We start from the raw sequence: 23,798 nt of genomic DNA, 5'->3' as shown, positions 1-23,798 counted from the left end.
CCACTTTCCCTATGCGTGAGTTGCTTTATGGGTGGGTTTTGATCGTGGATCGAGTACTCCGCAGAGGCCCACTGACTATTTTTAAAAGAGAGTTGTTGGGCTTGAATGGGCTTGGTTGAGCTATTTGACTTATTTTCCCAGTGATCCCTCATGGGTTTACTTTAAGGGCCGATAGGGGAAACCACCTTACAACTTAAATACTAATGTCTTCGTGGGATTGATTGATTTTAAATTTGTTTTTAGGTACGAGTTTTTATTTCTTTGGGGAGATTTATGGAAGCAGCAGATACGGCGATAACGATTTCGAGGGGATTGGTGCGTTTGAAGCCTCTCGTCACCAATATCTGTATTTACGTCGACTAGTATCGCCTTCATAACCTGTAGTCGCCACTACAAAAGCTTTGAAAAAGTTAAGGCGAAACGGCGACGCTTCCCTTCTGCGTTCAAACAAAGTTGCGACAAGGGATAGCATTTTGAGTCTTGAGATTCTCTGGGTAACGGTGAATCCTGAATGTGAGGTCCTCCACGACTGTGTTTTCCATACAGTGTGCTTTTGCGTATCAGGTGTGAGAGAGACAGAGAGAGAGAGAGAATGGCATCTTCTTCTCTGCTCTCGGCCATCCCACAACATTCTGCTTTAGCTTCCTCGGACCACTGTGAGCTCTCTCTCTCTCTCTCTCTGAACTAATGAATTCAAGCTTATTGAGAAGTGCTACATATAGGAACATGAACCCTTTGAGTTGTTTTAATTTTTAGCGTTGAATTAACATCTCAATTTATCCGGAGTATGTTGCCTGAATTTCCTGTTGTTTCATGAAAATAAGTAGAATGACCATATCTGCACATATTTCCATGGAATTTTCGAGAGCTTTTATTTTTCGTGGACGAATCTTCCAAAAGGGTCCGACTTGGTTTTCTATCTCTGTTAGGCAACTCTTCATTTTGGGCTCTTTTGGTGGAGTAGAAGTTGCCATATTTGTCAATCCTGCACTGAGTTCCATTTTCAACTAGATATGCGCTGAAGCTATGAACGAGCTGTTTTTTCTTCTTGTCTGAGAACCGATCAATGGAGAGATTTTTTTTTAAACTTGCACGGACGCCATCGTTTCCCTTGATGATTAACCGAATTAAATGATCTTATTTGGTTTGTCAGGGATGTTCATGCACGAATTGTTTCAAATTTTGGTTTTCTTTTTATCATTTTTGTTTGTGATTGCTCTGAAGATTATATTTATGTGTTAGGCCGTATACTGTTTGGAGGACAGTGGCTTTAACTATCCATTCCTTTTGTATCAAATAACAGTCAACTTCAAGTCAGCTAGGATTCCTGTGAGATCTAGTTTGGAAAATGAGCAACAGAGTACAGTTGATTCAGACAACTCATCGAAACCAGCAAAGGTAAAGATTTTATGGTTCATCAGCATCTATTTTGTTTCAGTTAATACTTAGATGCAAAATTTTCTATAAGGACGACATGGGTTGTAGGAAGTAAGGGGATGAGCTGTAATCATCATCAATTGCTTTCATTTAGGGACATGCACGTTGCTTTCTATTATGTGTCCCAAACTCCTCATGCATCATGTGCGATTAACATTTAGTAGAATGTGATGGTTGGGTTTGCTTTCTCCAAGTGTGGAAGCTGCCTCCTCGTGCATCACGTGCGATTAACATGTGTCTTTTGTTGAATCTTTTTCACAGTTCAATAGATAATTGATGTGACAATGATTTTTTTCCATGTTTTGAAATACAGTTAACCAGCATGTTAACTAATCGGTTACGATAAATTGAACGCGTGGTGTGTATAGACCAATGGTATACTAGAGAAGGGACTCATCCATTCTCTTTATAACATTTTCTGCTAGATGACTTGTCATTGTGCCATGGATTGGATTTCATGTTCTATAGTAATAACAGTCCTTGAAATGACAATCACTTCAGTAATTTGATGGTAGAGGTACTGAAAATTGTCAATATTTGACTAAATGTTATACGAACTACTTCAATGATATCTGCACTACTTTCAGAACTCGTAGAAATTCTCATGTTCAACAAACTTTGGATTTCTTGTTTTCACCACAGGGTTCTCGATCATCAATCTCTCGACGCAGTTGTCTCACTTGTTTATGTTCCACTCTGTCCTTGATGAACAATTTTGGTACACCAATTTCCATACAAAAGGCAACTGCTTCAGAAGGAAAAGATAGGCCAGTATGCCGGAACTGTGGGGGCAGCGGTGCCATTCTCTGTAAGTTTGAATTTCCATATGTTACATGTTAGTAGTCTCATCACCAGAATGGTCTGAAGTTAGTACAGTGTACACAACTTGCAATATATATAAAACTCGTTGAGAGTGCGAACTGACCTTTTAATACATTCTGTGTTACCTTTGTTACTCATTTCCTTTCCATAAGATGTTCATTTGCTTTTTATTTAGGTGATATGTGTGGTGGTACAGGAAAATGGAAAGCTCTCAACAGAAAACGGGCTAAAGATGTCTACGAGTTTACAGAATGTCCAAATTGTTATGGTATGTACATTTTGGCTCCCATCTACCTGTTAGTTATTTAGTCATAGAAACAGGTATTTCCTGCTTTCAATTGTTTTATCCTTATTCTGAAAGTATATCACCCTGAACTTTCTCTGCTATTCATTCTTAATTGAAGACTTGGGCTGTTTAGTTTACCGATAAAAAAAATTGAAGACGTGGTGTGTTTTCTGATATCCAATGGAAATGAATACACACCATTCCTTAATAATGGAGTCAATGCCACAGGTCATAGTAGTTGAAATCTCAATCAAGACATTCTTAAAACTTTTCCTCTACATGAAACTGAGTAGACATATTTCCCATCTTAGGTCTAGATCGATGTCTTAAACTTACCAGAAGGGATGGTAAAAGCCTTTAGTATGGGGGTACAGTTGGAGCCCCCTAGCACCCATGCTCTTTATTTCAATAACATGGATATTTTCTGAGTGCTAAACTCCACATAGCTCTTCATGATCATAAATGCTGAAGAATGCATATGAAAGTTTTAGCAAAAAGTCTTAGATAAGGGCACACTTCAAGTGATGGGGAGCTACTCTATGAGCAAACCTAAAATTGGGGCTATGATCAACTCTAGAAGTCCCAACACTCATGTCCTTTTTTTCCTCTGAGAAGTTGTAATATATGATACTTTCTTGGATGTGGTACAACAGCTTCTGTCCATTCTGTTTTTCATTCCTTAGAATTGTTGTATGCAATTAGTCTGATGAGTCATTACTAATCTCTTCTTGTTGTGGGCAGGTCGAGGGAAACTTGTGTGTCCTGTTTGTTTAGGGACTGGTCTACCAAATAACAAAGGCCTTCTTAGGAGGCCTGATGCGCGACAATTGCTTGATAAGATGTATAACGGTCGGCTGCTACCGAGGTCTTAAAGTAAGTCATTTTACATCCAAGTAATTCTTCTGTTTATATAATATAGAAGACTTCTTTTTTTACCGCGCATATGATAACATGGTCGCATATTGATGCTTGAATTACAGTCACATCATTGAAATGTTGCAGTTAGAGGCTATTTGACCACAAGAATACACTTCGATTTGTTGGACAAAGAAGTGGCAGAGAGTAAAGACTACATGTTGCACCCCAAAGAGCAGCACAAATATAGAAGCTTTTTCCCTGTTCTAGGGTCATTGACATGGTCTAACCGTACAGCTTATACTCGCCAAAGTTGCATGCAATTTGGGTTGATGAGGAGGTCCTTTTGTTTACTTTACACCACCAAACTCATTCACTTAGCTACACATGATTATTGCATCGGCTAGTATAAAAGCTTCTAGCGATTTGAACACTGGATGATCACCATTAAGCCATATTTGTTTGATGTGGAAAATGGACTTCTTTATTGAGCTGAAAATGTATTGAATTGAGTGCATGTTCTTCCTATCATTTAACTGTGGCTATTCATTCTGTAAGGCTGGTCTTGTTGGTTTATTTTTTATTTTTTGGATCTCAGGAATTGACAGATCACGTACAGAATCTCCAAAGCAGGTTTCACCGATTAACTTCAATACCTATTGCCAAAAAGGAAAAAACAGAAGCTGATGTCGTACCTATGGCGGATTAAACCTCAAACTTCCACCGTTATAACGAAGAAAAACACAACCTAGTTAAAAGACTACTGGAAAATTTTTTAAATAAAAAAAAAAATGCCTTGGTGCTTTTCAGTATAAACTATAAAGAGGCTAAAAGCATTTTACTGATAATAACCAAAGGATGATCATAAAGTGACCGAAGTCAACATTTTAAAATCAACGAGAACAGGAGTCTCTCTGTGAAAACTGGATTAGGCATTCCAAATTCAAGACTGGCTGTTGGGCAGTCTGCTGAGAACAGAGTGCTCTGGCTTGTGTTCACATTCAAAATCAAGGTGAACGAAGGCCCGCTCGACTTCAGGAAGTTTCTCGATCTTATCCTGCAAGGTCTCTCCAATGAAGTGAGCTTCTCTCAATGGTAAGTCTTCTGGAAGTTCAATGTCAACCTGTTTCAACTATGTAATGAGGTCCTTGTGCCACATATTAAAACTATAATGCTCCAACGAGACTAATGCATCTTCTGATGGTATATGACAGACATACCGTCCCTCATAGCATGGCAAAATCAGAAAGAAATTTCCCACTGATTTATTTTTAAAACTTATTTAAAGAGTAGTCTCATGGAGAAGGGTGGTTGATTTCTTAATGTAGACCGAAAACTTGGCAAAGTCACAGTGCTCGTCACTATTTAACCAGAGATTTACTTACCTCGACAAAGTAAAGAACACCAAATGTGTAAGCACGGACAGTGTCAATACGCTTGACTTGAGGGTGCATTATGACAAGATATGTCAGTTTCTGCAAGACTTCAGGAGATGCAGACTGTCCCACAAGCGAAACTGCAACAAGAAACCCTTCTTAGAGACAGTGTAGATATGAATATTACATTTAAAATTTGCAAAGCAATGCTAAAAACAAAGTAGACTGTATCGGTAACTATAAGTTTTGCATGGCTCATAACTTCAATCCTACTTTTTTTTTTTAAATTATTGTTTGGGTCTGGCATTGACCAGTATCCAGACGGCTAATTCCTTGCATAACTTCAATATGAGATGAAGATGTGTTTTCATATTCTTTCTTCCTCATCTTGTTTTGTTTATTTTTGTGTTTTTGACTCTACTAGGTAAAATCACATTTCTCATATAAAAACTTAAAAACTTTTGAAGTGGTATTGATTAAATAAAATCATATTCTAATGCAGCCAAAGTAATATATAAACGAAGCACTGGTAAATTACCAGATATCAATCAAACATAAAGAGCTGGAATAGCAAATCTCTGAAAGCAATGAAAATTTGAAAAAATCCAGCTTCAACTATCTACTGGGCATATTGTGGATTTAATAAGAAAGTTTTTTGGTGAGTAAACGTCCAAAGCAAAACATAACCAATCTTGTAGGGCTAATATGAGTTCGGTAAAGGAAATGGCGGATAAAGAGTAGCAAATTGGACAGAGAGGAAAAAATATAACATAAAAATCCTGGGATTCTAGAAATGAACTTTCATTTTATTCTATCTGTTTCTTTATCTGCATAAAAAAAACAGATTCTGAGATCGAACAGAACAAAGACGAGGCAGAAAGTACCTGCATTTTCTAGGACAGTTTTAGACCAATTTGTAATAGTGTACACAGCAAGGATGATGGCCCCAACAGGATCAATCCACCAGTAAAACTCATCACCAAGAACAGCTGCAACTAAGCCGACTACATTTGTTATCACATCGAAAAAGTGATCCTGGGTGTTGGCATTTCAAGAAGTTATGCAGCTGAAAACTACAAGACCAATGTGTACAACTTATTGATATAAAAGCAGAGAAGGAAAACCTGTGCATAAGCACGGACAATCTCGTTTCCCGAGCTTTTACAGTATATCCAGAGGGCAAGTTTCACCACAGTAGCAGATATCATGATTGTGCACATCCATATCATTTGACTTGAGGACATGTCTTCAGAACCTTTGACTTCAACTAGTTGTTCTACAGCCTGGATCAATATCTGAAAGCCTGTAAGAAAATGTAAGGGTATAAAAATGTCAAGTTAAAAGGAATATGTTGGAGCAGTTAAAGATTTAGTGTATATAACTCAGGAAACATCTTATAATTTCATCATGGTATTTAATTGTAGAAAGAACAAGCTCTTCGAATATATGTTATGACCGAAAATTACGACATTTTTTATAAGTAGACCATAACAACATCAAAGCGTCAAGATGCAAACATTTGCAAGTTATCATTGGAAAGCTCAATGAAAAAGAAAGAACATTAGAAACTTCTGAATCTCTGATAAGAGTGGAAAATGAAGACTTTGACAGCGGTTGCAACTTGTATCATATTCTTAAAATATACCAGTGGCTGTTGTGCCACACGGTTAAGGTCAGCAGTGTACAAATGAAAGTTGAATCCTCCCTTATCTCAAACATTTTACAAAAGAAGCAGACAGATTATCCAAGAAAGTGGTCTTTTCCCACAATTTCATATTCCATAAATTTATATAAAAAGTACTAGAAATTAGATAGACTAAAAGCTGATGCTGGTGACAACAATTCACCAAGGACTAGCACTCTCAGATATATGCAAAAGTTCCTCCAAGTAGTCCACCCTAAAATCCTCCAACACCACCACATTTTCCGACCTCAACTCCTACTTCTTCTTTTTACTCTTTAACTTCCTCTTCGTGGAGTGCCTTTCTTTAACCCCAAAACTGGTGAGCACCCCTCCTCATATACGTACTTCATCTGGTGAAGAGACTCACAAACTATCTCGGCTGGGGAGTTGAGGATAGCCATTGAACCCCTCAGTGCAAATGCATCTTGATCATAAGCCAAAGCTGCAGCCTCAGCAGTGTCAAAAGTTCCTATCCAAACTCTCACTTAATTCCTTATGGAATCCCTTAACTCGGCTGCATACTTTCCCCAAGGCCTCCTTCTGACCCCTCGATAGGAATCTCTTCCTTCATGGCCTCTTCTTCAGCAGTGGCTCTTAAATTCACTTCCTCATGATCTTTGACAACATGAAGGGAGGATATGGTTTTGGATGAGTCTTTAGTGGCCTCGGCTAAGACACCAAAGAGAAGCATTTCTTGGGAGTGATTTTCATTGAAAGGAAGGGATTGGTTTGAAACTATGATCTTTCTCCTACTTTGAACAATCTAAGGTACTAGTTTTTTTTTTTTTTTTTAAAGAGTCGAGGTCACTTGTCCAATAGTGACTACTTCCCAATTTTATTAAAAAAACCCTCACTTATGGCAGAGGAATACCGTGGTAACATTTCAAAAACAAAACTCAAGTACCAACAAATCCCAAAAATAAAAAACATCTATCATCTCCTAATGAATGGAATACCAAGTTTATCCATGCGAATGAGCCTTCTAATATTGCCTTGTGCGACGAAAAAATCATAAAAAATAACGCCATGTGAACCTTGCTTTGCCAAAAAAACTGCCACCATATTAGCTCTCTATAAATATGCCGAAAACGAACAGTTAACTCACCAACAATCTCTATCACTTCCTCCCAAAAATTCCAAAGAAACCAATAACTTGTATCTGGTCATAAAGAAACTTTTCAAAGGCTCAAACCTTTACATAGGCACGAAGGGAGGGAAACTAACAAGTTTAAAAGATAGTGCTGTTAGCAAAAACACATGGCAATGATAAGGATTGAAAGAAGGTAGAATTACATGAACATTGGAGCTCCACCACAATCTGCGGTCATTAGCGGGACCCAACGAGTAGTTGATGCACGTGAGTAGAAGGGATTTGAAGGAATGGCAGCCAGGCCAAGTGATAACTATACTATGACATCATATGGATGATTTCATCCAAAGGCACGTTTGGTTTCGAAGGGCCTCGTCCACTTGCCACAACCAAATGCCTAATAGGGCAAACCCAACAATCTATCCTGTTCTTGTCGTGAAACCAACACCACCAGGCTAAATATATTGTTCCATGGCTACTATGATAAAGACTGGCATATGAGCATGAGCCATGCATATCCAGGAGGTCCAAATTGTTGCTTTATGTGAAATCACCACTTGTCCCAAAAACTTAAGTTGATAGGAAGATGTAGATTTTATTATTTATTTTATATCTTAACACTCTCCCTCACGTGTGAGCCAGACTCTCCCTCAATAGATAGTCCAACACGTGGAATATTTAATTAAATGAAATAGAGTGTAGAGTCAAAGTTCGAACTCAAGACCTCTGCTCTGATACCATGTGAAATCACCATTTGTCTCAAAAGCTTAAGCTGATGGCAATATGTAGATTTTATTATATATTTTATATCTTAACATCTTAAATCCTTAAGACCTCAAAATGTTAAGTTTTGTTATCAATTCATGTTCGACTTTAAAAGAAAGATACAATCTCCATTGAAAGTTACCTCTTGAGATTAGTAGCCTATATGAGTTACACACAACTTTGCATTCCAAATTTAGAGTCAAATTTTGGTTTTTTTTTTTAGAGAAATGGCTACATGATAGAATGATCATTTTTTATGCAGTGGATGGACTTTTGCAGATATCAGATCAGAATAGATTGATTATGTATTAGTTTGTTTTTTGGTCATGTACATGAATTTTTCTTAACTTTTGATGCTTTTGCTAGTATCCAGAGAGACAAAAAAGAACTCCCCCTCTCCTCATTCCAACATTCTAAGTCACCTATTTTAGGTTCTAGGATGGGGTCATATATTACCAAAGCAAATTGGCTTTAGATGATAGTACAAGGAGAAATGATATTTTCAGTTTTACGTTGTGCAAGTCCCATACACTTCATTTGAAAAAAATGGATAAATATGAGATCCATATAAAAAAATTATTTAATGGCCCACTGTTTTTCAAATGAAGTACGCGAAGATTGCATATCCTATTACTGTATATAGCATTACCCTAGTACAAGTTAAGATTAGTTTAATTATCAGACTAAGTGTAAGTGACTAAACTTTCTGCCTAAACATCCATACAAATGGTTAGTCTGCATAAAAAACTTCTCCAATTAAGGGTATTGTGTTTTCAATTCGTTTAATACAGCAACTTGTTACCAAGAAAATAAAATTTTAAACATGCATTGACTGCATGCATCACCTATATGCTAGTGATCATGATGAGACTTAAACAGATGGACAATTGCATTCTCATCATTTCAAATGTTCTTTTTGACTAAAGCTACCTCATTCAATTAACGAAGAAATTCAACAAGTGTATAGCAATCAGCAATCATGTGAAAGATGAGAACCAATGGAAGCTTACAGCAAATTAAGGCACTGCAACATACCAAGTGTAGCCATGATAGCGGCAAAGATGATTATGCCTACTGGCTGCATCCTCAACTTTCCTATAGGGTACTTATAGATATTTATGCTCTTCATCGACAGGTGAGTGAACCAAAGTACGCCACCGGCCATGAGATCAAGAAACGAATCTAGTGTTGATGCCGCAATGGCTATGGATCCAGTCTTTATTGTAGCATACAGCTGAAAATTGTGATGCATATTGTTAATTCTGAGAAATATGTACGTATATGAGCAATGAGTTATAAATAAACACTATCATACAAGACGAAGTAAGCGATTTTGGGGGTGTATGAATTATTTAAGACAGATATATGTACGATATAAATTCAAAACAAACAGGCAGGCAAGCAAGCAAACAAAACAACACATGTTCTAAGTATCCCACCACAACAGAAATGATAGAGTTATGTATACAATTTTAACACTAGTGTTAAAAAAATAAAATTTTCAGTACTTTTGAGCTGCTGACTGTCGCATGTGTTTGAATTAAAGTGAAAAAATTAATATTTAACACCAGTTGGGTGTTGTACGTACGTAGTTGTATAAACGGATGTCTTTGTATATGTTTCGTATACTTGTTCCTCTGCCTATCATTATGATGAAAAAGTTTTGTTTACCGATAAAAAAAAATAAGTAGTGACTGTAGTATTTCTCATCTCACGAAGCATCAAAGCAATTCTATCCAAGTAGAAAGACAACTTCAATTATGTGAGATTTGATAGTTAGATCTGAATACAACCTTAAACGCCAGAAGCACTACATTGGCATAATTAGAGATCCGCATCGCTCTTTCATGCTGAGCTTGTTCAATATCGAGGTTTTCCTCAACGATGGAGTCAGATGCCATCACAGCATCGACTTCCTCGAACGATTTCAAGGTGTCGAGTTGTTTATCATAGTACTCCTTTTCACCTAGGGAAAAGACAAGACAACGTCGCAATCAATTTACGAAGAAACCAGCCAAGACGATCATATCACGAGTGAAGCAATCCCGTTATTGCATAAAAACACGTGTCAACACGTTTTTTTTTTCCTGTATTTTCTGAGAATCCAAACGGGGAGAGAGAGAGAGAGAGAGAGAGACCTTTGCTTAAGCCTTTGGTTCTAGAAAGATCAAGGTCGGAGGTGGAAGTCTCGAGGTCGTGAGCAGAGCGGAGCTTCTCAGGCAGTCTTGAGACAAACTCTCTCCTCAGTGAGTTAACGGAGTACCGCCGAGTGAGCCGGTCATCCTTACCCAGCATCGGCGTCTTCGGATCCGAGTCCTCCATTCCTGAAAATATCTGTGTCCGTGTGTGTCTAGAACGTCTTGAAACCAACAAAACAACCTCAGTGACATCAGTTGCTATAAGGTAACCGTAAAAGATCAAAATTGTACGTGCGGTACAATAATTGTAAGAATCTAAATGCTGACCTTTGGTGGATAGAACAATAATGGCATACAAAATGGGCCACTCGTATCAAATTTGGAACAAATATACATTTAGATGTCGAAATGATTTAGATGATTTGAATTAATTTATAAATAATAATATTTTATAGATCTTATTGAAATATATTTAAATATAAATAAATTGAGATATGTCTTTGAATATATAAAAAATTCTATACACCATACTATCATCTACTTTCATCCTATTAAGTATAATGTGACACATTTATCACTATTATTTAATAGTGATGAATGTGTCACATATCAGTTAGTATGATCAGAATAAGATGAGAGTGTGATGTATAACATTATTCAGACACATAAAATAATTTTACAATAATTATTACTTATTTAATATTGTACGAAATATTTATATAGGAAACTCTCCAAATTATTGATCCAATGATATAGATACCAGTATTTTATTTACAATGCCATCCCATGATCACATTAAAAATTCTGTATACCAATGATGCATAAATCTCATCTCTCAAATGCTGGAAGTGGAAACAAACCACAGAAAACACAATAGACAAGAATAAACCTGTCCAAAACAATAGACGAGAAATGCATGCTTGCATCAGAAAACACAAACATCTTGTCAAAAAAGCCGGACAATAAGAGAAACAAACTGAAAAAGTGTTTCAAACGTAGAATCCCAACAAAAACATGATCTTGTTGGGAAACAAACAAAACCTGTGGTGGGTCACATATGAGATTGACACATTAATTGATCTGCACTTGTTTAATTAATACTCCAACTCAACCAAAAATGTGACAATTAAACAAAAACAAAATCTTTACCAGTAATTTATCATTTTTAATAAAGAAATAAGTGAATTTTCTTCTCTTACATACTTTAATAAAGTTTGTTGACCATATATCCCTTGATTATGGAAGCACTTTTCTAGTGATCTCAGCAAAATGAATCACAACTCATGTTAGAATTCTGATCATGATCTATTAAAACCTCTTTTTTTCAAATGTAAAGAAAAAGCTAACCAAAATGATGCATGAGACTAATTCTTTTTCAACACTTGACCACCTCATTATCCAGCATAGAATCTAATGCTTTATTTAGTATTAGCATGACATAATCTTGAAAATGATTTATTTACAAGTTGGCAAAAAAAATAATATTTGCAGTCATGATATCTAGCATTACTCTCGTACAAAAAGAGTAATTTTGCATACAATCGTGAACTGCGTAAATGCTGCATAATCACTTTGAAAAATAGTTAAGTCTACTATTAAAAAATTAATTTTTTTCATGTGGGTCTTATGTTTTATTCACTTTTTTCAAAACAATTACGCAGTAGTTATACAATTCACAATTGTAAAAATCTTTTCCCATTATCGTTTCTTTTTAGGAAGGTATGCCAATCATGGCAATCATTATAAGCCAGAGATAACTATTTCCAAAGACCTGACCCCAGAAACTAAATGAGGATACTAATGTTGATTAATAAGTTGACTCTTGTTTGGATCTTACCATATAATTAATATGCTATTTTGGAGAGTTTGCCTAATTTGTTGCATACCTAATTATCTTTAGAGAGAGAGAAATCCATTTTGCACTCTAAAAAATATATATCCAAATTTTAACATATATATATATATATATATATATATATATACTAGCGGTAGAACTACGTGCGAGACACGTTTGCCCTGTATTACTATAAAATAAATTATTTAAAAATATAAACATTTAATGTATAAAAAAAAATAAATGAGAATAATATAGCTCATTCAAATTGTAACCTATAGTTACATGGTGTACTACATGTATTTTTAATAGAAAATACAAGTATGCCGCCTGAGTTTGCTTCTTCATTTTGATTGTTCATGTATTTATTTTATATTTTTACTATGATTGATGAAGTAGCTTTTAATGTATTAATGTATTTTTTTTATTTGTTAAAAATATTTAAATATATTTAAAAAATATGAAAAAAAAAGAAAAAAAATATCAAACAAGTGCTCAGAGTGACATTATTCTACTGAAGGAATAAATCTTCACAATCTCTTCACTCTCCATATTCTATATTTTTTTTAATTTTTATTATTTTTTTATCAAATATTTATTATATGAATAATGAATAAATAATTTCAAATAATTTTAAAAGATTAAGTTAAAAAAAATTTAAAAACAATATTAAAAAATTTAAAAATTTAAAAAAATGTAAAATATAAATTGTGATAGAAATTGTATAGTAAAACTCTTATAAAAAATGTAAAATATAAATTGTGGTAGCAATTTTATAGCAATTTTGAAAAAAAAAATTTTGATAAACATGCATACATAACTAATAAGATATAACACATAATCCAAATATAAATAGCAGAAGGAAAAAAAATTTTGCTTAGTAGTAAAACAATAGTAAAAGAGGTATAATTACAAAATTATACGTTAAAAATATTTTAATTTTATAATATTTTTTATTCAACTGTTATGTCTCATTTCTTAAAATCCAATAATTACTTAATTCAAAACTACTTCTCTATTATTTACAAACTTTCTTACTACTATTCATAAAATTTTGATTTTATTTTTTTTTCAAGCATCTTTTAGAGTACAACTTTATGCATAATATTGTTTTTATTGAGTATGTACTCTATTTTATCAAATTCTTTAATTCAAATTTCAATTTTTAAAATTTTCAACATTTCAATAATTGGTTATGTATTATGGGTAACACTGTTAGTATTGATGTTATTTTTCAAATGGCAAATCTATTTTGTTTATTTTGGAATTATAAAAGAAGCAAAATTATAGTGTAAAATCAACTAAGATAGGTGGAACTAATTGAATAAAATATCGTTAGTGAATGTTTTAAGCAATGGTAATTCATTAATTAAAATATAGTATTATTTTTAGATTAATTCAAAATTATGGTTTTAGATGTGGTATCATGTGTATATACCTATGGGTTTAATATAAGTTATAACAAATATCATCTTATATTTATATGATTTATCTTAGCATATGTTTGGATGTAAATGTGAGATGAGATGGTTTCTTTTTTTTTTTTTGAGAAGACAAATGTGGTAGATCCTCTTTTAGAATTCATATTTGGGTTTAATATAAGTTATAAAAAATATCATCTTGTATTTATATGATTTATCTTAGCATATGTTTGGATGTAAATGTGAGATGGGATGGTCTTTTTTTTTAGAAGACAAATGTGGTAGATCCTCTTTTAGAATTCATATTTGAATCTTTTATGAGTTAAAAACAGCTCAAAGTCCATGCAAAACAATTATTGAGCTAGTATTCAACTATCTATTATCTCTTCAAGTGTTAACATTAAATAATTAATTTAAAAGATCTTAAAATCAGAGAAGTAGATTAGATTATTTAAGACAAGTAAGAAATGTGTATGATTTTTAAGCATCAACCATTAATATTCCAACAATGATAGTTGATAATTTTGAATTGTTAATTCACAGTACGAAATAAAAAAGTTAAAGGATTCATACTTTTAACACTCTCATAAGTAGCTAGTTGTTGGGATATTTTGTTTCCACTTTTAACGTCACGGAGCTCAACTCAACCTATGTAAAAAATTCAACAATGTAATATTATAGCAAGGACAAAAGCAAAGTTGTAAAAAAAAAAAAAAAACAAAAAACAAAAATTTTTTTACTATTATTTAATCCTTTTCAGATGAAAAAATGTATAATATAGGAACATATATATTTTTTTAAGTGATTTTATACTAATTTTGTAGAAAAAAATATTTTTCCTAATTTTTCTCTCTCTTCTACGTGATCTTCCGCACGGCCGTTTCTCCTCCAGCGCAGCCCGGCGCCGCCGAGCGCCGGCCATCATCACCGCCACTACCGGCGTGTTCCCCTCACGCCGATGAGCAACCGTGGCAGCACCAATGTCGCCCACGCGCAGTCGTCGCTCTCCCCCGCGGAAACAGAACCGAACTGGGTTTATCCCATTTATCTCATATTGCGCCGCCGTACGCGGCCACCGAACCTCACGACCACGACGGACGAGTCGCCCTCAAGCCGGCGACCAACCCAGCCACCATCGAAGACCTGCACGCGCAGCCCTCCCTCTCCCCCGCGGAAAGCGAACCAAAATGGGTATGACCCATTTGAGTGCAGTTCCGCGGCCGTAGGGAGTCACCCAGGCCACCGCACCTCCACCAGTTGACACCGACGACAACCTCTAGCGGACCCAGCCACCACGAAATTCCCTTTCCCTCTCCGTCGCACACTGGGATTTACATCCAGAAACCGATTTCTCACGGCACTTCTCTCCCCCTCTTTGTCTTCCAAGTGCCGTGAAAAAAAACAAATCTCAAACAGCAAGGAAAAAAAACAGAGATGCGAAAATAAATCGAAAAGGCAAAACAGAGATCGAAGAGAATTGCATATGCATACCAACGGTGAGAACAAATCTCAAAAAGCACGGAGTTTTTTTTTCTTCCTCCAGTTGATTCTGAAAATTGTTCTGCAGATGGTGGAAAAGCAAGAGACGTCGCATTTCATCTCTTGTATGTAGAGGCCAGATATTTGAACTGTCGCACGACGAAAAAGATCAATCCTAAAATGTTTCTAACTCAATGAAGAAGAGTAAAATCCTGACTAAAAAGAAAGAAATTTCGTTGAAGCCAACGAGAAAATAAAAAGAGAACGCTGGACAGAGATAGAAGGATAACAACTATTCATTACTGTAGATCTTATACATGCTTTTAAGTATAAGCAGGATATATAGTCAAACGTATGTCATGTGTACAATTTAATACACAACAAAAGGTAGGCAAACGAAATTACTTGTATTAAAATTATTTAGAAATGTTATTTTTTTTTTTAAGAAAGTTTCTAAATTAGACCTATATGTATCCATCACCCCTGAAAATGGTGAAGGATTTGAAATTTTCAATTTGCATAAGTAATCTATGATATTAAAACGCTATAATTAAGAAAGAATAACCATATATATTTGAACGTGTCGGATCGAAATTTTCCATAATTTTTAACATAAATTATAGAAAGTGTTAAGGGTGGCCGAATCCATAAGCAGTTTCCATTTCTCTCTAAAATTCAAATCGTATAAGATATTATATACAGAAAATTAATTAAAATCTCAACCCTCATTCGTTTTTATAAATCATTTCATCTTATATAATTATTATAATTTTTATATAAAATATAATAAATAATTTAATTTTTTAAAATTTTAAAATAAAAATAATATTAAAAAATAATATTTTAATAATATTTTATATCAGCTCTTATCTTTACTGTTCGGTAATTGTGATTGAATAAAAGAAGGGAAAAAAAAGTTGCCATGCTGAATAATAAGCGACATCACATGGCTCTCAGTTTCACAACTAACGAGGTCAGGGGGCATTTGACTCGGAGTGGACAGACTGCACTTTAACTCATGTAACGTCCAACTCAATAATAAATGGCAGCCCCACCCGCCTCAAGTTTCAACCCCCCAAAAAAAAAAAAATAATAATAATAAGAACACTTTCATTAAATAGTTAAATTAAAGTATATTTTTTATAAATATAAGATAAATTTAACTTTTAACTATTCTATTTATATAAATCTCTATATTAGAATAGTCATTTTTTCATTATATGACAATAAAATAATATAAGATGAATTTAATTTTGACTATTCACATCAAATCTCCAAATTGAATTATCTATTTATTCATTATATAGTAATGAACAATTAATAATTTTGAAAATTTTTAAATTTTTAAATTTTTTTAATTATGAATTTATTTTATTTTATCTTATTTTACTATTTATAATATTATATATTAATTTGTAATTATATTCTAATTATATTTTTTCAATTGTCATTTAAAATGGAGAGAGAAATAATTAATATTAAAAAGAGAGAGAAAGAAATAATATAAAAAGGATTTGATGAATGAATAGTGTGTTCTAAATTTAGAAATTAGTTTGTATATTACTGTAGCTATATTCCATTTGGAATATAGCTAATTCAATGTGAGCAATTTATTGACCTAATAGCTAAATTTTCATTGGATTTAACTTTTAGCTAATCTAATGAGAATGCTCTAAAAGTGTTGGGTTGCTACCTACCAATCTACCATGGATGCTGGGCTGCCTCGTCTACGAGCTTCCAATAATTAGGTGGCATAGTTACCTCAAACAAAAATTTTTATATTATTTATCATCTTACATTCTATATTTTATAAAAAATATATTTTTATTTTATAAACAATATCCCTACATTTTATAACAAAACTATAAATATAAAATATAAGAGTAAATAATAGCTTATGCATGATAAATTCCTATATCAAAACTATGGATTCAAGCTGCAAGCTCTTCTTGTGTGAAATTTTAAGATTTGTTTGATTTGGTAGATGTATATTTTATATAATCATTATAATTTGAGTTGGTCTATACACTTACCTTTACTTCTCCAACACCACACACGAGGTGATGTGACATTTTATTTAATTTTTTTTTTCAAGTAAAATGAACGTTTTCCTGAATATCTTCCTCCACCGGACTCATTTGAGATTTTCCCCTCCCTCGCGTCGCTTCTCTCCAGCATTGGTCTTTTGCCCTCCTTCGTTCTTCGCTCTTCCATCAATTTCGTTAGAAAAATACGCACAAGGCCACCCATTATCCTGAAGATGATTTGATGTATCTGGCGAAAAGGAGCTAGCTACCCCCAGTTGAGATGAGATAATTATAAGAGAATGAAGGAAATGGAGGTGGAGTAACATGCAAAATGTTGAGAAACCAAGAGCGAGAGGGCCAGAGAGTGAAGGAAACACACGGGTGGAACCTGCAAAATGTTGAGAAATTGCCTAGGGAAAACAGAGGCTTGGTGGGTGCAGAGCCTTTTCTCGCACGGCGATGTAGCGGATTTGAGCTAGGGAAAAGAGATGCTTGGTGGGTGTGGATCCTTTTCTCGCACGACGATGAAACAAACTCTGCGATTTTGGTGGGTTACGGACATAGAGAAGTGAGGGAGACGGGGAGGAAACTCTCTAAAGGGATGAAGGCTTGGTGGGTGTGGGTCATTTTCTCGCACGGCGATGTTGTTGAACCTGAGATTTTGGGCGATTTTGGTTACGGACAAAGGGAAGTGAGGGAGACGGGGAGGAATGAATCGGATGAACCCCATCTGGGTTGGAAGTGTAAAATCGTGACGTGGCGACCAGATTGGTTTCGCCACGTCACGGTGTATGGTGTTGGTAACTTCAACCGGCTTAGAAATAGATTTTTTTTTATAATTTTATCAAATTTTCATAAAAAAATAATAAATAATTTAATTTTTTTAAATTTAAAAATAAAAATAATTAAAAAATTATATCTTAACAATATTTTATTAAACTTACAACTTTTATCTCATATTATTTGTATCAGAGCTGCTAAGTGCAACTGTGATGAGAAATCGCGATGCAATCTTTTTGCCACGTCAAAATTAAAAAATAAAAAGGACGAAATATGACTTGAGAAAGCAAACTAAGCCATTGCAGACCGTTCAAACATTTTATCAAATATTTTGCATGCAACTTAACTCTACCGCAGCAGCTCTTCTACATTTACACCGTTTGCTTCCTTATACAACCAAATCAACAGCAAGTTTTAAGACTCCAAATACATGATAACCAAATCAACTGCAAGTTTTAAGACTCCAAAAAATACAAGATAACTTCATCGCAAGTTTTTATTCTCATTTTCAGCGCTTGTTTATATGGTAACTCTTAATTGAGACAGAGAACATCTTTCACTTTTTATTTTTTTCCTTCTATGGTCTGTAGAGTTTTGGCTTGCTAGAAGACGTAGACCCATATGCGATTTTTTTACTTTTATGGTCTGTAGTGTTTTGGCTGCTAGACGACGCAGACCCAGATGCAATATCTTCTTCTTTGGTTTCTGAAATGAGAAAATCTGAAGACTCTGGACGTGCAATCGGGACGTGCGAAGAAGCTGAAGACTCTGGTTCAATGCAAAGGAAGTGACATCTATTTACTCTGGAAGGTTTCGTTCGTGCAAAAGACTCATCTCAGAGTTTTGTAATGGAATGATTAGCAACTTCGAGGGAGAGGGAGAGGGAGTGGTCTGATGGAGATGGAGATGGAGGGAGAGAGGGTGGGAGGGAGAAATGAAATTTCAAGAGGTAGAGAGGGGGAACGAAATGGAGAGGGAGAGGAAGGAAAAAAAAAAGAAGGTGATGTGTATAAGTCGGTTGCACGCCGGTTTCACCGAGCGGTTGCATCTATCATTTTTCTATTTGTATAACCAAACAAGGCCTTAAATTTTTTTACCTGTCTAATTTATTTTTGATTTCATTTTTGGGTTGAAAAGATTTAATATTTTAGGTTCGATCTAGGGTCTAATAATGATTAAACTCGTGGAACAAATTAAAAAAAAAAAAAAATTCTTATGGCTGAGAGCTGGACTTTGTAGGTGGAATGTGACTTGTGCCCAAGTCTGCCAACAATTAATTTAAGTAATATACTCTTTTATCTTAATCACTGCATAACATTATTGATAATAAAAATTTAAGAAGGCTCATATACATTATCAGCAGACTCAACATCAAGAGATAACTAGTAATGGAAATGCCACTTGCAATCTGAGAAGCTGCGGCCAAACCATTTTTAATAATAATATTGATACTAAAAAATTTAAGCAAAACATTCCTAAACAAATAAAAATGACACAAATGGATTACAAGATTTTAGTCAGGAAGACCAACAAACAAAGCAATTTTTGTTAAAGGCACTGCGCAAGTTTAACCCCACCTCTACTTGCCTGTAGTGTTTTTGTTTTGTCTCCAAACACAATGGAAGTCATGGAACATCACTATTCTGATTCAGAGTTAGATGTTCAAGATGTTGTTCCTCGAGAAGAAAAGCTTGCAATATGAAAATCCTCCTGCACGCTTCAAGTAGCAGTCAACCACTCCACCTGTAGCGCAATGGTGTTGCAAGGTTTAGCATTGCCCTCGCCAGCTAGGGTTCATATTTGCATTTATGCGTTCCTTGCTCACCCAAAACCATTTCGGTAATGGAAACCTTTTGTCTTGATTTCACACATCACCCTTTGAGAATTGCTGCCTATCTCAACAAGAATTTGAGTCTGCATCACCCGTTAACAGTGATGATTCAGCTGTTACAGATACTTTTGGGTTGCCCTGTTTCCTTTTCTTTACATCTTGGCGCTGTTTATTCAAAGCTTGGTCGGCATTGGAGACGATTTTCGAGACTGTAAACCCTGCAACTTCAAAATTAGGTGATCTGTAAGGAATTAATGAATTGCGAAGAACAACATCGATTCCTTCATAGGTCCAAACACCTAGGACTGCCTCTCCTTTAAGTCCAACAGCAAACCATCCCAGACCAGAAGCCGCAATATCCACTGAACTTGAGTCCCAGCTATTCCCACTGACACAAAATTCCCTTCTCACCCATTTACCAAGTTCTTCGACTCGTTTCTTCTCCCCAAGTGGTGGCTGAAGCAAAGACCAGTTCACAATGATGTTACAATTATATAATACAAAACAATATGCAACATGCATCTTCCATGAGATTAAAAAACCAGAAAAACATGCCGAATGCCTCGTTTGTTTTCACAATCATTCTCATATCATCTAATCATTACAATATTTTCAAATTCTCACACAAAATAAAATAAACAATTCAAGTTTTTCAAATCCCAAGACAAAAATAATATTAAAAAAGCATATTCTAACAATATTTTATTCAACTTTCAACACTCATCTCATCTCATCTTATCTGATAAAACAAACGAGTCCTAAAGACTCAATCCTAATTAATGGGGCCACAATTGCAAAAACTAGGCACTACAAAGTAAGGCTTAGGCAGATGCCTGTGCCAAACTCTTTGTAATTATATGATTTTGACCAAATCCCCATTAAGAAATTTTCTCCAGCAGTTTCTGGAAAATAACGCTTTTAAAAAAAGTCATGCCGGGTGAATTCTAAATGACCAAGAGGAGAATCACATTTGTCTAAATTGTCAAAAGCGGATACTACAATGCTTCATAGATCTTCAGGAGGGACCTAAAAAGAAGCCATAGTTAAACATATTACTAGGTGCATATGGAAGGAAAAAAATAATAATCACCATCCATAAAATTTTAGTTACACTATTGATTATCAGTGTGCACAAATCACGAGAAAGGAAAGGACTTGCAGAGTAAATATCCATGGGAAAATATTACCTGTAATTGACGGCCAAAATGTTCCTCTAGCATTGTCTTTGCGTTCTCGGTTTTTCCCATGTGTAATGGGAGATAAGGAGATGCCCAAACCGATATATAGATGGAATCTGCAGATGATTCTTCTATATCTAGCCTCATTAGCCCAGCAATATGAACAGTATGGCCAACCTGTTACAATCGAATGATAAAAACATTAAGCACACACAAAGTCAACTAGCAGGAATGAATTCTTTCTTGCAACAAGGGAATCAGAGAATCATATGGCTCGCACTAAGAAAATAGATATCGCCAACAGTCTGATGTGAGAAAATACTACATGAATGTTAGAGGTCAGTGTTTCAATGAACAAACAATAACCATAACAAAAACAAAAGAAAAGCACAACCTTTATCCTATAAGTCCGCGGTTTCAACTCCTTGCTGATGTGCACAAGTTTCTGCTCTTCCCTCGTCAACCTTGTTGTGATCTGATGCGGATGCAAAAGCCCTGGCGTGTCAAACAGCTTTGCTTGCCCTGGCAAAATCCCCTCCACTCTAACGATCCCCAAAGTTGTCCCAGGCACTGGTGCCTCTGTCAAATGCGTAATATTTCCTCCTCCGAGAAGCTTCCCGATTGAATTTATTAGAGTGCTCTTGCCCGCATTCTGCGCCCCTATCGCCCATACGCTCCCTCTTGGACCGGCCAATCCCACCACATCCTCCACCAAGTTCTTCAATCCCCAATCCCTCACTGCACTCACCATGTGCACGCTCGTTATCTTGTTTGCTCCTCCCTCCCTCGCTCTCTGCCTCACCCAATGCTCCAACCTTGTCGGCGACACAGCACTTGGCAGCAAGTCGATCTTCGTCACCACCAGCACCAGCCTCGGCAAGTTTCCTGACTTCCCTTGCTTCCACGCAGCGGAGTTCTCCTCGATTGTCGTCGACACCAGCTTCGCCACCTTCCTCGGGAAAGATCCGTCGAAATCCGACGCGTCCACGACCATCAACACCACCGAACGGGTCCCACTCGTGGAAGCCAGCCTCTTCCCTATCGTGTAATCGAAATCGAAGTCCGGCAACAGATTCTCCACTGTCGGATCCTTCACCTTCCCGTAATGCCTCAGCGAATGGCACCGCGCACAGACAACCGGTTTCTCGGAGCTCTCCCCGACCGAATCGGGGGTCTCGGGCTCGATTAAAAGCCCCTTCTTGAGAGAAGCGGGGAATTCGGATTCCTGAGCGAGGGGCAAGAGATGGGCACGCGAGCGATAAGTGGGACTCTTCTGGGAGGGCTTGAGGAAGAAGCCCGGGTGTTTAGGGCTAGAGTCCTGCATGTGAACCCCGCAACCGGGGCAGACGGGGAGGGTGTGGGAAGTTGCTTCGTCGAAATTCCCATCGCGGGTGAGGGACAGAGACGGGATCGAAGAAAAAGAGAAGCAAAGGGGCGGGAATTGGGGGTATTGAAAGTGTAGTCTCGGAACCGAAGGAGAAGGGGCAGAGAGGTGTGAGAGAGAAGGGTTCGAGAGGGATTGGGCGAAGAATGAGAGGGAAAGGGTGAGGGGTTGTTTGAGCTTTCGAGGGGAAGAGAGGGCTCGTGCAATTCTCAGCATTTTCCAAACAAAGTTATGGGGTTTGGGCGGTTGAGAATTTGTTTCCTCGCTCTTCTTCTTCTTCTTCTTCTTCGACCATCAGAGGGTTTAGGGTTTAGTGCTTAAGCCTATGCTGTCTTAAACGGTGTCCTGGCCTTTTTAAACGACTGCCGTTTAAGCACAACTTTGGGAGATCTAAGAAACATTTTTCAGATTCTCTCTGAAAGTGGCGTCCCAACAAAAGTACGATGGTCAGCTTTCTTTCCTTTGTCAACTCAACGAAGATTTCACCCGTCCTCTTTGCGGTTCATAATAGAAACTCCGCAAGACATATTACATAGTGGTTGTTTAGATGTTGAGAAGTGCAGAAAAAAATTTGAGATTTTTTTTTTTCTAAAAAGTTGGAGATGAAACTTTATATAAATTTTTGTGAAAGTTGTGCATCCTGTTTTAAATTAATTGTGTCGTTCCTTTTATATCATATGGCATGAGTTTGGACAAGTAAAGAATTTTATTGTAATTTTATTTCTAAATATCATTTAAATATAAAATATTTTTTAATTTTAAAATTTTAAAATTGTCATCTAATTATTTAAAAAATAATAAAACAACTTTTACAAACTTCAAAACAATAATAATATTAAAAATTATATTCAAACAATTTTTTAACTATATAATATTTTCTTTTTCATTTCTCAAAATCTAATAAAATATTTCAATTAATAATTTTACTACTATTCACAAAATTATAAAATACTCCAAGTATCAAAACATGCCGCTAGTCTCGCGATGATTCTTAGTATATACTCAACACTTCAACTAAATTAATGTTTTTTTTTTTTTTTTTTTATGTTTTTGATTTGAAAGAAAATTGTAATTCACATGCTCGATCAAAATTTGATGGTCAATTGATTACCAGGTTGCATATACTCACTAAGAAAGCGACTGAAGCTTGGGTGAAATCAGGGGGAAACTTCTTGTATAAAAGGATATCCGGGTATGATGAAAGATATCAGGAGGAAACTTCTTGTATTAGGAGTTCAGCTCTACTTATACCTTTTCAGCACCTCTGTTTTCTTTTATATGGGACCATATCATACATGCTGATGCCATAATTTCTCTGTCCTTGCAGCAGAAGAGAAAAGGAATGGTTCTAACAATTGAAGAGCAGTCATCTCGAGCAGTAACTTTTCCATATGCAGACATTTAAAAATTA

The 23,798-nt window shown here is 35.6% G+C and overlaps 3 protein-coding genes across 5 annotated transcripts; 1 reads left to right on the top strand and 2 right to left on the bottom strand.

Moving 5' to 3' along the window:
• Nucleotides 1-482: 482 nt before the first annotated feature.
• LOC109001685 (protein PHOTOSYSTEM I ASSEMBLY 2, chloroplastic) lies at nucleotides 483-3,931 on the top strand. Of its 3 annotated transcripts, none has more exons than XM_018979065.2 (6): nucleotides 483-656; nucleotides 1,304-1,398; nucleotides 2,080-2,245; nucleotides 2,435-2,527; nucleotides 3,287-3,438; nucleotides 3,548-3,931. In XM_018979065.2, the coding sequence occupies exons 1-5, from the start codon at nucleotides 593-595 to the stop codon at nucleotides 3,415-3,417; spliced, it is 549 nt and encodes a 182-aa protein (XP_018834610.1). In that variant the 5' UTR covers nucleotides 483-592; the 3' UTR covers nucleotides 3,418-3,438; nucleotides 3,548-3,931. The 3 variants fall into 3 exon arrangements, with proteins under 3 accessions (XP_018834610.1, XP_018834609.1, XP_018834608.1); XM_018979064.2 differs by having other exon boundaries at nucleotides 484-656; nucleotides 3,287-3,418; XM_018979063.2 differs by having other exon boundaries at nucleotides 484-656; nucleotides 3,287-3,418; nucleotides 3,526-3,931.
• A 96-nt stretch (nucleotides 3,932-4,027) lies between these two features.
• Nucleotides 4,028-10,674, bottom strand: LOC109001684 (metal tolerance protein 4-like). Its single transcript, XM_018979061.2, has 7 exons — nucleotides 10,454-10,674; nucleotides 10,109-10,281; nucleotides 9,351-9,549; nucleotides 5,901-6,079; nucleotides 5,661-5,811; nucleotides 4,786-4,916; nucleotides 4,028-4,523 (listed from the first exon to the last, which is right to left on the bottom strand). Exons 1-7 carry the CDS (start codon nucleotides 10,635-10,637, stop codon nucleotides 4,344-4,346), a joined length of 1,197 nt encoding a protein of 398 aa, XP_018834606.1. The 5' UTR covers nucleotides 10,638-10,674; the 3' UTR covers nucleotides 4,028-4,343.
• An 8,613-nt stretch (nucleotides 10,675-19,287) lies between these two features.
• On the bottom strand, nucleotides 19,288-22,879 carry LOC109001686 (GTP-binding protein BRASSINAZOLE INSENSITIVE PALE GREEN 2, chloroplastic). Its single transcript, XM_018979066.2, has 3 exons — nucleotides 21,398-22,879; nucleotides 21,013-21,180; nucleotides 19,288-20,281 (listed from the first exon to the last, which is right to left on the bottom strand). The coding sequence occupies exons 1-3, from the start codon at nucleotides 22,601-22,603 to the stop codon at nucleotides 19,892-19,894; spliced, it is 1,764 nt and encodes a 587-aa protein (XP_018834611.1). The 5' UTR covers nucleotides 22,604-22,879; the 3' UTR covers nucleotides 19,288-19,891.
• Between the last annotated feature and the right edge of the window lie 919 nt (nucleotides 22,880-23,798).

The sequence above is a fragment of the Juglans regia genome, chromosome 14 (assembly GCF_001411555.2).
Source record: "Juglans regia cultivar Chandler chromosome 14, Walnut 2.0, whole genome shotgun sequence".
NCBI lineage: Eukaryota > Viridiplantae > Streptophyta > Magnoliopsida > Fagales > Juglandaceae > Juglans > Juglans regia.
Note: the sequence above shows the minus strand (reverse complement) of the source record. Positions and strands in the feature narration are given on the sequence as shown.

Bases quoted from the DNA above. Each gene is read 5' to 3' on its own strand.
- LOC109001685 (XM_018979065.2), top strand. From the start codon at position 593: ATGGCATCTTCTTCTCTGCTCTCGGCCATCCCACAACATTCTGCTTTA. The intron at 657-1,303 runs GTGAGCTCTCTC...ATCAAATAACAG, and splicing joins TTTAGCTTCCTCGGACCACT to TCAACTTCAAGTCAGCTAGG. The intron at 2,246-2,434 runs GTAAGTTTGAAT...CTTTTTATTTAG, and splicing joins GGGCAGCGGTGCCATTCTCT to GTGATATGTGTGGTGGTACA.
- LOC109001684 (XM_018979061.2), bottom strand. From the start codon at position 10,637: ATGGAGGACTCGGATCCGAAGACGCCGATGCTGGGTAAGGATGACCGG. The intron at 5,812-5,900 runs GTTTTCCTTCTC...GCCAACACCCAG, and splicing joins TTGTCCGTGCTTATGCACAG to GATCACTTTTTCGATGTGAT. The intron at 4,917-5,660 runs GTACTTTCTGCC...TTCTTGTTGCAG, and splicing joins AACTGTCCTAGAAAATGCAG to TTTCGCTTGTGGGACAGTCT.
- LOC109001686 (XM_018979066.2), bottom strand. From the start codon at position 22,603: ATGCTGAGAATTGCACGAGCCCTCTCTTCCCCTCGAAAGCTCAAACAA. The intron at 21,181-21,397 runs GTTGTGCTTTTC...CGATTGTAACAG, and splicing joins CGCGGACTTATAGGATAAAG to GTTGGCCATACTGTTCATAT. The intron at 20,282-21,012 runs GTAATATTTTCC...TCTTTGCTTCAG, and splicing joins ATTTTGGCCGTCAATTACAG to CCACCACTTGGGGAGAAGAA.